Here is a 12,506-nt window from a genome sequence, read left to right as displayed (position 1 = left end):
GGCTGTTATCTAATGTTTAAAATATGAATACATTTGTTTAAAGCTTTTTATTTAGCATTTGGCAATTAGGGATGCACTGAATCCACTATTTTGGATTCAGCGAACACCGAATCCTTTGTGAAAGATTCGGCCAAATAACAAACCGAATCCAAATCCTAATTTGCATATGCAAATTAGGGGTGGGAATGGGAAAACATTTTTTACTTCCTTGTTTTGTGACAAAAAGTCACGCGATTTACCTCCCTGCCTCTAATTTTCATATGCAAGTTAGGTTTCGGATTCGGTTCGGCCAGTCAGAAGGATTCTAAATGAATCCTGGATTTGGTGCATCCCTATTGGGAATACAGTGAATCGTTTATGGAAAAAGTAGGTTAATACATTTTTATATGCAGTTCGCAATGACTGGACAGGGAGTCATGCTGGCCACCAATATGAAAATTTATCTATATGAACTGCTGAATGCATTTGGAGCAACTAATTTCTAGATCACACAGGGGCAGCTGGCAGATCAATTATGCTCAATCAATCAAGTGTGATAGAGTATTGCTTGCAGACAGACATATCCTTAGGGGGTGGCAGCTGCTTGTGCCCTGTGCTTGAGAAGAACAGTGGGGGCCCTGTGTTGAATGCAGAATCACATAAGTAAGAGAATCTATTTCATCTGGGCACAGCCTTGCTACAGCCATAAGAATGCAATTTTTGAAGACCTTCTCTTGGTGTTTAAATGCCCCAATATCACTTTGATCATACATTCATGGAATTCATAAAATTACATACCAGATTCCACTCGGGGCATCACAGTTTTTCTTGTTGAAGTCTATTTTATCAGGTGTTACTTTAATAGTCTTTTTCACAGTGATAACAGAACGGGATCTAAACAAAACAAAGACAGAACTCTGATATTTAAAATAACATCAAATAAAATCTCGATTAAAGATTGAATTATCACATATCATTACATACCTGAACACTTTCACAGTATCTGATAAGGACCCAACTGCAATATCTGGGTAAGAATTTTCATCTAAATCCAAATTTCCTGCAATGGAGTAACCAAAGAACCGCGTATTTGTGCTTCTGCCCTCAATAACCTTTAAAAGAAATACATAATTACACATTTCATTATGACAATAACAGACAACAGCAAGAACAGTGTTAAAATATAATGTACATGAACATATGAGATATCTAAAAACTACACTCTTGTATATTATATCAGAAGCAAATAAAATTCTACAAAGCCAAATCTGTTGGATGATAGTGGTATTGCAGCACTGCCGCCATACAATTTTCACAGAACAAACCCTAAACACAACTATTGGAATGAACTATAAAATACTGTTTAGGTTTGGTTCCATGACTACCACAAGTCCTCACCTGAGCAGGTTCTGTGATGATTCCATCTTTAGACCCATGGTACACATATACTTTGCCAAATCCATCATCATACGGCGCTCCTACTGCAATATCTAAAAAGAAAATCAATATTGTAACAGCTAACAATAATTGCAGTTCATTTGCTTACAACAGATCCCATGTACAACATAGTTAGATCCCTAAACCTTGAACAGGGCATAGAAGAATGGTGGGGAGTGTTCCCAACATAACTATTCAAACATATTACAGGGCTGATGCAGAGGGGGTGTCAGGCAATTTTTCTGCATCAGGTTGTGTAATAAAAATGCTATTTATTTCTTTTTAAATATGTGCCTCCATAAATGTCACACTGCTCTCCAGTATTTGTTACAGTGATTCAAAATGGAGTGTGTACCCCAATAAATAGAGTGTTGTCTGTGTTCAGCAGTGCTGTATTCACAGGGCAGGGAGAAGCTTGTAGGTGCAGGAAAAAAAGAACAGCCATAACCCTCTAAACTACTTTTAGAATGAGCACTAAGAGTCGCTTATTACCAGGAAAGCCATCTTGATTTATATCCCCAATGTTCTTCACTGATATACCAAACATAGAGTCCTTGGTTCCTACAATGCGGACAGGCGCAACCTCATTCCATTTTCCATTCTTATTTATATAGACATAAATGGCGCCTCCTATGTCTCTATTATTTTTATCAAAATATTGGGGAGCACCAACAACTATATCATTCCACCTGAAAAAAAAAGAAAAGAAAACATTTAGCACGGTTGCCCTAACAGAAGTAGTGCACTCACTGTTAATAACTCTCTGTATATGAATATATGCATATAGTAATTAAGGGATAATACCATGCCTATGTCAACATGAACCCTTTTAATGCTATGGATTTATAAATCTACGGCACTTGTTTCCTTTATTGTTAATTATAATGCACTTACTAAGTTTGACCACTAGAGGGCACAGGAAATCCACATAAGAAGTTAGATCGTAGAAGAGGTCCCACAGTTGCTGTAGGTTAGGGAATTGCCCTAAGAAAATCTAAGGGGGGAGAAGATGCCAAAGATCTCTTAGGCTGATATAACATGGAGTTGATGTCAAGGGAACATACCTCAGTAGAGTTGCCAAGTTGAGATTCAGAAATTCATCTGTACTTTTGACTATTCATACCAGATATTTTAAGGGTAAATACTGCAGTTGCTCATGTTAGAGGGTGAGCATTGGGACAGACCAACTATCAATGGAGCTTTTCAGTACAGTTACAAAATGGCCAGTGATATTGATATCCCTAAAAAGTGAAGACTCTTTAATGCAGGCATTAAAGAGTCATGTTAAAGAGGCATGTCCAAAGTCTGGCCGTTTTCAAACTGACACTGGCCCACAGCCTCCATCATGAAATGAATTATAATGCAGCCCGCCAGCACAGTGCGAGAGCGGCGCATCACTGCGTGCCAGTACGCGTCTATTGCTAACACCTTCAGAACACTGGCAGCAGTATAGACTAAGTGGCAGATAATTTCACTGATGCGCCCAAATATTATTGCTATGGCTACGTGATTCCTTGTTTAAATGAGTTAAATGATGTTATTGGTTCAAAGAATCTCAGGCTGAATGGTCGGCCCCCACACATTATACCTCACCAAATCTGGCCCTCGTTGCAAAAAGTTTGGACACCCCTGCTTTAATGTGTACTGACAATAATGTAATGTGTATCTAGCAATCAATGCATTTTTCAAATCAGAGTTGTATTAGTATCAGAATCAGTGAAACCTCATTCTGTTCAATGAGGTGTTCGAGCTCAGCAGCAGCCCTGTGTCAGTATCAGAATGTGAGCACTGCAACCTCATTCTGTTCAATGAGGTGTTCAAGCTCATCAGCAGCCCTGTGCTCTAACACCCCCACTGTATCAATAATCCCCCAAAATGAACAAATTAATATAGATATATTTAATATTCCAAACTGTGCTTCTCAGACATGCACACACATACAATACGGCAGAGACATAACAGCCGTGCTCACAGGAAGGATGTGAGCCCTGACCTGGAGATTAAAATGAAAGCAGATCTGCTGAACAGTGTCAGAGTAAAGAATTTGTCATTCACTTTGTGTTTCCTGACAAATTCTTCTTATCTGTGTTTTTGTTTCTTTACACCATTAACAAAGTGAGGTGATAATGACAACTGAAAGGCAGTGGCACAGAGCACTTTGGCTGACAGCATATGTTGGTGATACATTTCGCAATAAGTGATATCTGTAAAGCGCACGTTGCAGTTTTTCATGAACAGTGACTCCCACCTCTCCACCCCAAACAGAGTAAAATCTATTTTTGCCACCTGAGTCACAGGGACATTGTTCCCTATGCCTCGGATGCCACAGCGCTGAGTCTCATCTGTGCATATCTCTTAAGTTCATATCATCAGGTCACAGCTATTGAATGTGCTCCTTTTGAGCTTTCATGACATATATACAAGGAGCCTTACCTATCTCTATTAAGATCAACCACCGCTACATCATAACCAAAGGACGATGCCAGCCCTTCTCCTTGAAATGTGTGTACAGCAGACAACATCCTCTCATCAGGTGGAAACTTCCGCATCAGGACTACAGCTCCACTGTGATTGGCTCGCGGGGCTCCAGCAACAAAAATCATTTCATTCTGGGAAGATATCCCAAGCCCAGTATCCAAAGAAAATCCTACAAGTTAAAAGTGAAAAACCAGAGAAAATTGTAATTAGATATACCTATGCAATTTGTCTATCTAACTTTAATGATGGTTGGTAGTTTTTTTTTAAAGGGATCATTACAATATTTACTACACTACTTTTTACTCCTACACTACCATTACTAACTTTCTAAAATGAATAACAACAGTGCTCTAAACTTGCTGAACCAGTCTTTGCAGTCTCACTCAAAAATAAGCCAAGTTGAAGCATTCCTTGACATCATATCCTTGTCAGTGTCATTTCTGGTGGGAAAGATGGAGCAGTTGGACTCCGGTACAGAGTTAGATTCAAAATATTTCCTGGCTTTTCAATTAAACAGAGGCCCAAACAGCTTTAACCAGAACCAGTAAATAGTAGGGATGCACCGAATCCAGGATTCGGTTCGGGATTCGGCCAGGATTCGGCCTTTTTCAGCAGGATTCGGATTCGGCTGAATCCTTCTGCCCAGCCGAACCCGAATCCTAATTTGCATATGCAAATTAGGGGCGGGAGGGAAATTGCATGACTTTTTGTCAGAAAAGAAGGAAGTAAAAAATGTTTTCCCCTTACCACCCCTAATTTGCATATGCAAATTAGGGTTCGGATTCGGTTCGGTATTCGGCCGAATCTTTCACGAAGGATTCGGGGTTCGGCCGAATCCAAAAAAGTGGATTTGGTGCATCCCTAGTAAATAGTGACTGTCCATGGCATCTTACAGGAGCCCATCTTTCATTCGCTAGAATCTACATATTGCATGTCTAGATCTGGTTGCAGGAAGTACCCTTCTTTGTTGATGTCAAAGACCGACAGAAAAGGAGCCTGAACAACTGGGTTGATAAGACTTTACAGCACTGATATGGCTTAAGTAAGTCAACTAAAGTTATTCAATGGCCATATCTTAAGAAGCTAAAAACTCTCTTGCTATTTTTGACTTCTATACCTAGACTGGGACTAAAAAGTAGGGTAAGGATAATAATCCCTTTAAGTGAATACAAATAACATGCAAAAAATGAATATGCGCCTTCATTACCATACAGAAGCTGTTCTGTTGTAAATATGTCTCTCAATAACATTATGAAATGAATACAAATAACTCAGTACATGCATTTTGATGATACCAAGCTGCTATACCAAAGATAAGTCACATACATACAGCCCCACCAGATCTGCTGAAGAACATCTGGAGCCGCAGGTGTCCCATGTCTGTGCTATACATTTGGAGCAACACCCAAAATGGTGGCTACAAAAATTGGTGCAAATGTCTTCATGTCATGTATAAACTAAAAGTTGTGTTTCAAGGTAATACTAAATATGGGATGGATTAAGTAGGAAATACTTAATATACAGCAATCTGTAGAGGAATTTTCGAATTGTTGTCTTACTAAGTGACCATGAAACACATTAGAGTAAATATGTCATGTATAAACTAAAAGTTGTGTTTCAGGGTAATACTACAAATGGGATGGATTAAGTAAGAAATACTTAATATACAGCACTCTCTAATGGAATTTTAGAATTGTTGTCTTAGTAAGTGACCATGAAACACATGAGCGTAAATATGAAATGCAGGGATATCTCCCTACTGATATTGTTGAGATGCATCTGACTGAGCATAGTCACTGCTAGAGGAAGAACGTGACCATAATGGTATGTCGCTGCCAGTGATGATGCCACAGTTGAGGTATGAAGGGAAATTGCTTCTGCAGCCAGTCACCACAAACCTAGGTAGCTATTAGTCATCACATCAATAGTTTTCTCCGACCTGGCTCTGGGGGGCTCAGATTTGTACAAAAACTGGTCTGGATCAGTACTGGACATAGTTGTCATGAACAGAAGGCCTATACGTACGTATGAAGTCCCAGAGGAATGAGAAAGCAGATAAACAGAGAGACAACAAAGTTATGGAAACACAGACACAAACCAATATATCAGCCAACCAAGTGATAAAAAATACAATTTAAAGACAGTAGATATGTAAATGTGTTCCTCCTGATTTTGAATTCCAACTCACGGAGATGTGTAGCTCAATAACAGATGGAATGCTGCCAGTTAAACATAGTTTTCCTACTGGAACAGTCTTGAAGTTATAATATGACGAAACTAGACCTGTTAGAATTTGTAGTTTAACTTGCAATACATTTTGATGATGATTCTGTTTTAATCCATTGGGGAATGTAGCCACATTACAAGGAACACCTACATTTATAATTAGGGTTTAGCCTTCCCTTCAACAGAATGTAGAAAGGCAAAGATCACCGTATGTACAAAAAGTGACTTACCTGCATATTTGTAATGACATAATTGGGAGAACTGAATATCGCTTCTCCCACTTAAATGACAAAATGCAAATAGGGAATGCTCTTTGAAAGCAAACACCTTTGTCATCATATTTCACAATTTGGTTAAGGGAAAGTAATTGTGCAGTAAAGCCACGTTACAGACAAAAAGAGAAGTGGTTTGTAGGCTCAGACTATTATTACCTAGGTAACTGTTATCTGGTGCAGGAACTAAATCTGAATCTCTTTTGTTTTCACCACCAGTTTCATAAGGTCCATCTTCAAAAATATTAAACAAGTCTTCCAAAGTGTTATTTTTTTGTTCTGCCCGAACCACTCCTAAAGGGTGAAATGGAAAATTATGGAAAATTATAAAAAGAAAAATGACACCAAAAATGAGTTAATGGGGTAGTTCACCTTTAAATTATCTTTTAGTATTATGTAGACAGTGATATTCTGTGACAGTTGCAGTTGGTCTTTGTTTTTTTAATTATTTAGCACTTTTTTGCAGTTCTCCAGTTTGGAAGTTTAGAAGGTGGTTGTTAAGAGTCCAATTAACCTTTGGAACCAGGCATTGGTTTAAATTAGAGACTGGAATATGAATAGTAGAGGGCCTGGGTAGACATACAGTATATGTAATAAAAAGTAACAACAGCATATTATGTACAGTATATAGAATTATCCATAATTATAGCCTCACAGAGCTGGGGTCAGTGACCTCCATTTCAAAACTGGAGAGAGGCAGAAAAATGCTGATCATTAAATAACTATAAAAAATGAAGACCAGCCCGAAAAGTTGCAAAGAGCAGTATGTTCTATAATATACTAAAATGTAACTCAAAGGTTAACTACCCTTTCAAAAGGCACACAACTGAATGCATGTAAAAAGTAAAAGTGCAGTGAAACACGTGATGTATGGTCTTTGCATATTTTCAGGAAATTCATGAAAGCAAAATGCAGTGAATGACCTTAAATCACTTCTAATTAGCGCAATAATATCTGGGTCCATTGTAGGCCTTTTGCCTGAGCATTCTTTAAAGGAACAGTAACACCAAAAAATTAAAGTGTTTTAAAGTAATGAAAATATCATGTAATGTTGCACTACACTGGTAAAACTGATGTGTTTGCTTCAGAAACACTACTATAGTTCATATAAACAAGCTGCTGTGTAGCAATGGTGGAAATTGAAAAAAGGCTATATAGCACAGGATAAATAGTGGATATCAGATAACACTATTATGTTCTACAGAGCTTATCTGCTATCTGCTGTGTAACCTGAGCCTTTTCTCCTTTGAATGGCTGCCCCCATTGCTACACAGCAGCTTATTTATACAAACAAAAGTAGTATTTTTGAAGCAAAAACATCAGTTTTACCAGTGCAGGGCAACACTGCATTATATTTGTATTACTTTAAAACACAATTTTTTTGATGTTACTGTTCTGACAGGGGCAGTGGAGGGGGATTTCAGAGGTCTGGACCTGCATATATGTCTAGGCAAAAAACCCATTTGCTATTGCACCTATAGCTGATACATGATTACAGAAGCTGCATACCATACCACGCAGCATTTCCCAAAAACCATAACTAGAAGTGATTTGAGGTCCAAGTTGGGTACAATGTAATACAAGGTGAAAAGTTTGCCCCAGGTCCATCAAGCAAACTTTCTTCCTGTTATTAGTTGACCCCTTATTTGTTTGTCTGCCATAAGACATCACTGCCCATAGTGAAAATGAAGAGCTGTTTTTTAAATGCATAAATAAAGGCTATATGACATAGTGTAATGGACATTGGACTAAAAATGCTTTGTACAAATATGGATAAAATAGGGATAACATAATATGAGATGACATGCAGCCCAAGTGAATCTAGATCCCAAGAAACTTGAATATTTAAGAGTACTGCTAAAGGTTCAGTCTGAAACAGAATAATTTGAGAGTATTTCTTATGACCCATTACACGTCCTGTAACATCTGATACACTATAGGGTCAACAGTAAAAAAATGTATGGAGTAATGATATTTTGGACTCCAAATAGCATTTTAAGTACAAAGTGGGCCCAACCCGTCCAATTAATTGTGACTGTCTGTAGCATCTTGTAGTAGCCCCTGAATCTGAATCAACAGATTGCCAGTCTGAGCCTGGAGAAATGTACAAACTGGTTTCACAACTGTAGGAGACAAAGTGGGCAATGCACAGATTGTTTATATAGCAGAAGGACTTTAAGTCCCAGAATCCATCACTTCTGAACGGAACAAGGTGAGGCAGGGGGTTGAATAACTCCAGTCGAGAGGGCTAGGAAATGTTCTGTGCAAATAAATAAGCTTATACTAAAAAAGGGGGTCAGCTGAAGGGAAGCTGCTGTGGCACCAAGCTGACTTATATACCCTGCATTGCTATAGAACTGTTAAGGCAACCATCTGTAAGAATAGATACACACAACAAGTTTAGAAAGTTTAGAAAGCTACAATTATTCACACACACTATCATCATGTAATACATTCCCTCAACAAAAAAACATTCATTGTTATAGCTTTCCACGTGGCATTGTCTTATATCCTAATATATAGCCAAAATGTCCACCTTATCAAAAAATAAAAGAATTCTAGAAGTCACAAAGGAGTACCCTAACCATATAAAGGCAGGAGGTCACTAGCAGGTGTTTTTACAAAGTTTATGAAATTCTAAAGTGAACCATGAATATCCTGTAAATGATATCTTTATAACCGGAACTTAGTGATGTCATTAGTTATACTTGTTATTTAGTGATGTAATTTCTGTCACATGTCCAGTGACAAGAACTTGTGTATTATAATAAATAATGTACCCAATGTTGTAAAATGTTAAGATATTAGTAGTTCCATGACCTGTATAAAAGCATTCAGACTTTATATGGACATGGAACTCCTTGATGACTTATATTATCATTATATTTTACAATGGAGGTCATTATTTACTATATTAATACTATTCTCTGCCATTAAATTTCTAGAAATGTTATATCCATCAAACATTCTCCGGTCCCACCTTTCCAGTTGTATGTTCCAGGTGCACCAAATACGATATAATGAAAATCTTTTGTGAATGTAGCAGCTACACCTTGTTGGCAAGAACCAAACTGTTCGTGCCCCCTCCTTCGTCCTTCACAGAAATTCCAGTCTCCACCATCCATGTCATCTTTCATGGTGAGGTCTTGGCTGAACACATAACATCTTCCAGTGATATCACGGTTTTCATAGTTTGTATTAACCCCCGTTCTCCTTTCATAACGATGAGCACAAGTCTGTTGCGGAAAATATATTTTTATTAAAGGGAATTTTTATCTAAATCAATGGCTACAAAACTGTGACTGGGGTGGGGCAGCAGAGTGAAGACAGTTTACGGGAGATTTGGGAACCATGCGTATTTTCTTTCTTAGATAGCCCTGCATTTTAATATTGTTTAGTTCCCAAGCCTAGTATTTCAAATAACTGGATTCTAAAATATTGTGATCCACTTTTACTAGCATGGGGTAATTTATAAAAGTAGCAAAACAACCAATTAGAAAATGTGCTTTTGATCAGGTGACAAGTAATGCTTAACTTTTATTGATCGCTTTGGGTTATTAGACCTGATAAAAACCTTGCAACTTTGTGTAATACTGTTTTATATTATCAGTAAATGAAATTTGTCTCAAATGAGGCACACAGCCACATTGCAGTTTGTGATTTCTTTAGTTATTTTAATGCTGAAATTGTAATTCTCATTTAAACTACAGCAAGATACTTGCACATGAAAACTTACCACAATTTTCCCACCAGGCCCCTGGCTTTGAACACTCACACCCATCCACTGATTTTCTTTGCTTTCTACATTAACATCAGCTGAAAAGGAGAGAATAATGAAATAAATGCAAAATAAACTGACCTAAAGACTGTTTAGTTCACTCTCTGCCATAGAACAAGGGTAGACTATTAGGAGGTAATCATAATTGGGCTGTCCAAAGATGGAGCGTGTGACATTGGGGGGGGGGGGGGCAGGATGATGAATTTGTGGGGGGGCAGACAGGCCAGTAATGTCAGGAGGCAGGTTTATGACTTGGGTTCCAGGCCAGGATTTACATATCGGTTGCCCCAAGACTGGCAGCTCTTGCCGTCCCCCATGCTCTTTACGTGCGAATGTGCACATGCACATGTTGAGCACTAAAGATTAGCACACAGGAAATTGAAGGATCAATTACATTTCCTGCGCGTCTCCAGTGCTTAACATCCAATTAAGATTTGGCTGGGTGGCATGCCTCCCCTTAAATCCCGCTGACCTAGGCCCAGGCTTTTGGGGCCTGTTGGGGCCCACGATTAGCAGAATTGTGAGGGAATCAGGGCAGAGTCTTATCCGGGTTTCATATTTCTAAAATCTAGACAGGAAGTTTTGATCCGTACAGGAAGCAACTCTAGGGTAATGTAATAAATGGTTTTAAGTTTGCTACTTGTCTAGTAACCCATAACAGATAAAAAAAAAACATCTGGTTGGTTGCTATGTGTTACTAGATGTGAGCAAGACTTTTTATGTCCACAAAATAACCCCCCAGTGACAACCCTGGACTCTTATGCTAAGATGGTCTAGTGAACAGTATTTGGGAACGGCACCCTCCTAAGTATAATAGAAAGAGAAAATACTGGCACGCAAGACTCCATGCAAGCAGGGATTACCCCTGCCTGTTTATTGACGTGTAATGTTTATTGACATGTTTTGTGTCAATAAACATGCAGGGGTGATTAACAACAGATTAACAGACTTGTCTTGCTGGAAGAGAATGGCATTTGCAACATTAACAACCAGTAGTTAAAGGGGACCCGTCACCCAAAAAAATTATTTCAAATCCTATTTTATAATGCTAGTCAAGCAAAATGAACTTTAATTACACTGTATAAATTATTTGAATCTTGTTTCCATAAGTCTGGGACTCATAATTATAGTAAGCAGGCAGCAGCCATTTTGTGGACACTGTTATAAAGACAAGCCTTGCATCATCTCAAGAGTCTTGTTTGTGCACCAGAATGGGGGACCCAATGTCCATCCCCATGCCCTGGCTACACAATTAAATGGTTAAGAGAACTGGGGGAATGTAGGGAGAGCAGTGACACCTAGGAAGTGCTGAATGGAAAGTGAAATTAATTGCTTGCCCCGCCTCTATGCCTAGGCATAGAGGAGGGGCAGGCAATATTTGATTGACAGCTGATATTTTTAAATGAGTTTACAACAGCTATGAATGTGTTAATAAAAAAAAGAAATTGGATTTCATATTTAATTTGAAAAGGACTTGTATTATACAGATTTTTATGTCTGGGTGACGGGTCCACTTTAAATAAATTCTGCTTTCAATATTATTATATTTGCAAATAACTAACAATTTTTAATAAATTCATATTGGAAAGTTGCCTATAATTGTGTTTTCTTTTGTTAGGCAAACACTTTTTTTTGGGTTGAAATGCCCTTTAAGGTCACATGGCTACCAGATAGTAACTTCAGTAGCATTACTAGACACCAATAACATTTTCAGGTACAAATGATACCAAGATCCACCCTACTGAGAAAAATAAGAGATTTCCTCTCAAAAATATGCTAACAATATATGAAATTACTTTATCACAATCTTACAACATACAGAAGCCATTCCAAGAAAATAAGTAAATTGTATTATATAAATTGTTTGTGGTACCTGAGTCATCGAATGAAACCCGATCGCATTTTGTAGAAAGCGATGTGAAGTCACAAACATATAGCCCGCCTGTTACATTTGCTCTCTGTGCTGGCAAAGCTTTAGCTCTAGGTGATCCAACCAACAGCCTGTAGAAAGAAACAGAAAATAATATATCTATATTGTTCAATGCAATAAACTCTTACACATCTGAAAATATGAAAGTCTCAAAAAGGTAAAATAAACTACATGTGTACAGATTCCTTCAGACACAACGGTATAACCTTTGTCATGACATGAAAACCCATCTCTAAATTGGCATTGGCTGATCCACTCCTCAGTCATCTAGATGGGCAGCTATATGTGTCTTCATATATAGCTAGTATTAGAACTTGAATGGAGGAAGAGTTAAAATAGGGGTACCAGATTACTTGATAATTCATGGGCACAGGTAATAAAGCATGTTACAGGGCTACTTGATTTA

The 12,506-nt window shown here is 38.0% G+C and overlaps 1 protein-coding gene across 3 annotated transcripts in view; it reads right to left on the bottom strand.

The window, feature by feature from the left end:
- Positions 1–12,506, bottom strand: part of itga6.L (integrin subunit alpha 6 L homeolog) — a 68,139-nt gene that overhangs the window by 16,417 nt on the left and 39,216 nt on the right. For all 3 annotated transcript variants that reach the window (XM_018235909.2, XM_018235908.2, XM_018235907.2), the window contains exons 2-10: positions 12,044–12,171; positions 10,129–10,208; positions 9,373–9,628; positions 6,552–6,686; positions 3,850–4,063; positions 1,909–2,105; positions 1,378–1,469; positions 964–1,091; positions 778–873 (exon numbers count right to left, since the gene is read on the bottom strand). In XM_018235909.2, coding sequence (XP_018091398.1) covers positions 778–873; positions 964–1,091; positions 1,378–1,469; positions 1,909–2,105; positions 3,850–4,063; positions 6,552–6,686; positions 9,373–9,628; positions 10,129–10,173 — 1,163 coding nt within the window. In that variant the 5' untranslated portion in view covers positions 10,174–10,208; positions 12,044–12,171. The remainder of the gene's footprint in view (positions 1–777; positions 874–963; positions 1,092–1,377; positions 1,470–1,908; positions 2,106–3,849; positions 4,064–6,551; positions 6,687–9,372; positions 9,629–10,128; positions 10,209–12,043; positions 12,172–12,506) is intronic.

The sequence above is a fragment of the Xenopus laevis genome, chromosome 9_10L, assembly GCF_017654675.1.
Source record: "Xenopus laevis strain J_2021 chromosome 9_10L, Xenopus_laevis_v10.1, whole genome shotgun sequence".
Classification (NCBI taxonomy): Eukaryota; Metazoa; Chordata; class Amphibia; order Anura; family Pipidae; genus Xenopus; species Xenopus laevis.
This window is presented reverse-complemented; position numbering and strand designations above follow the sequence as displayed.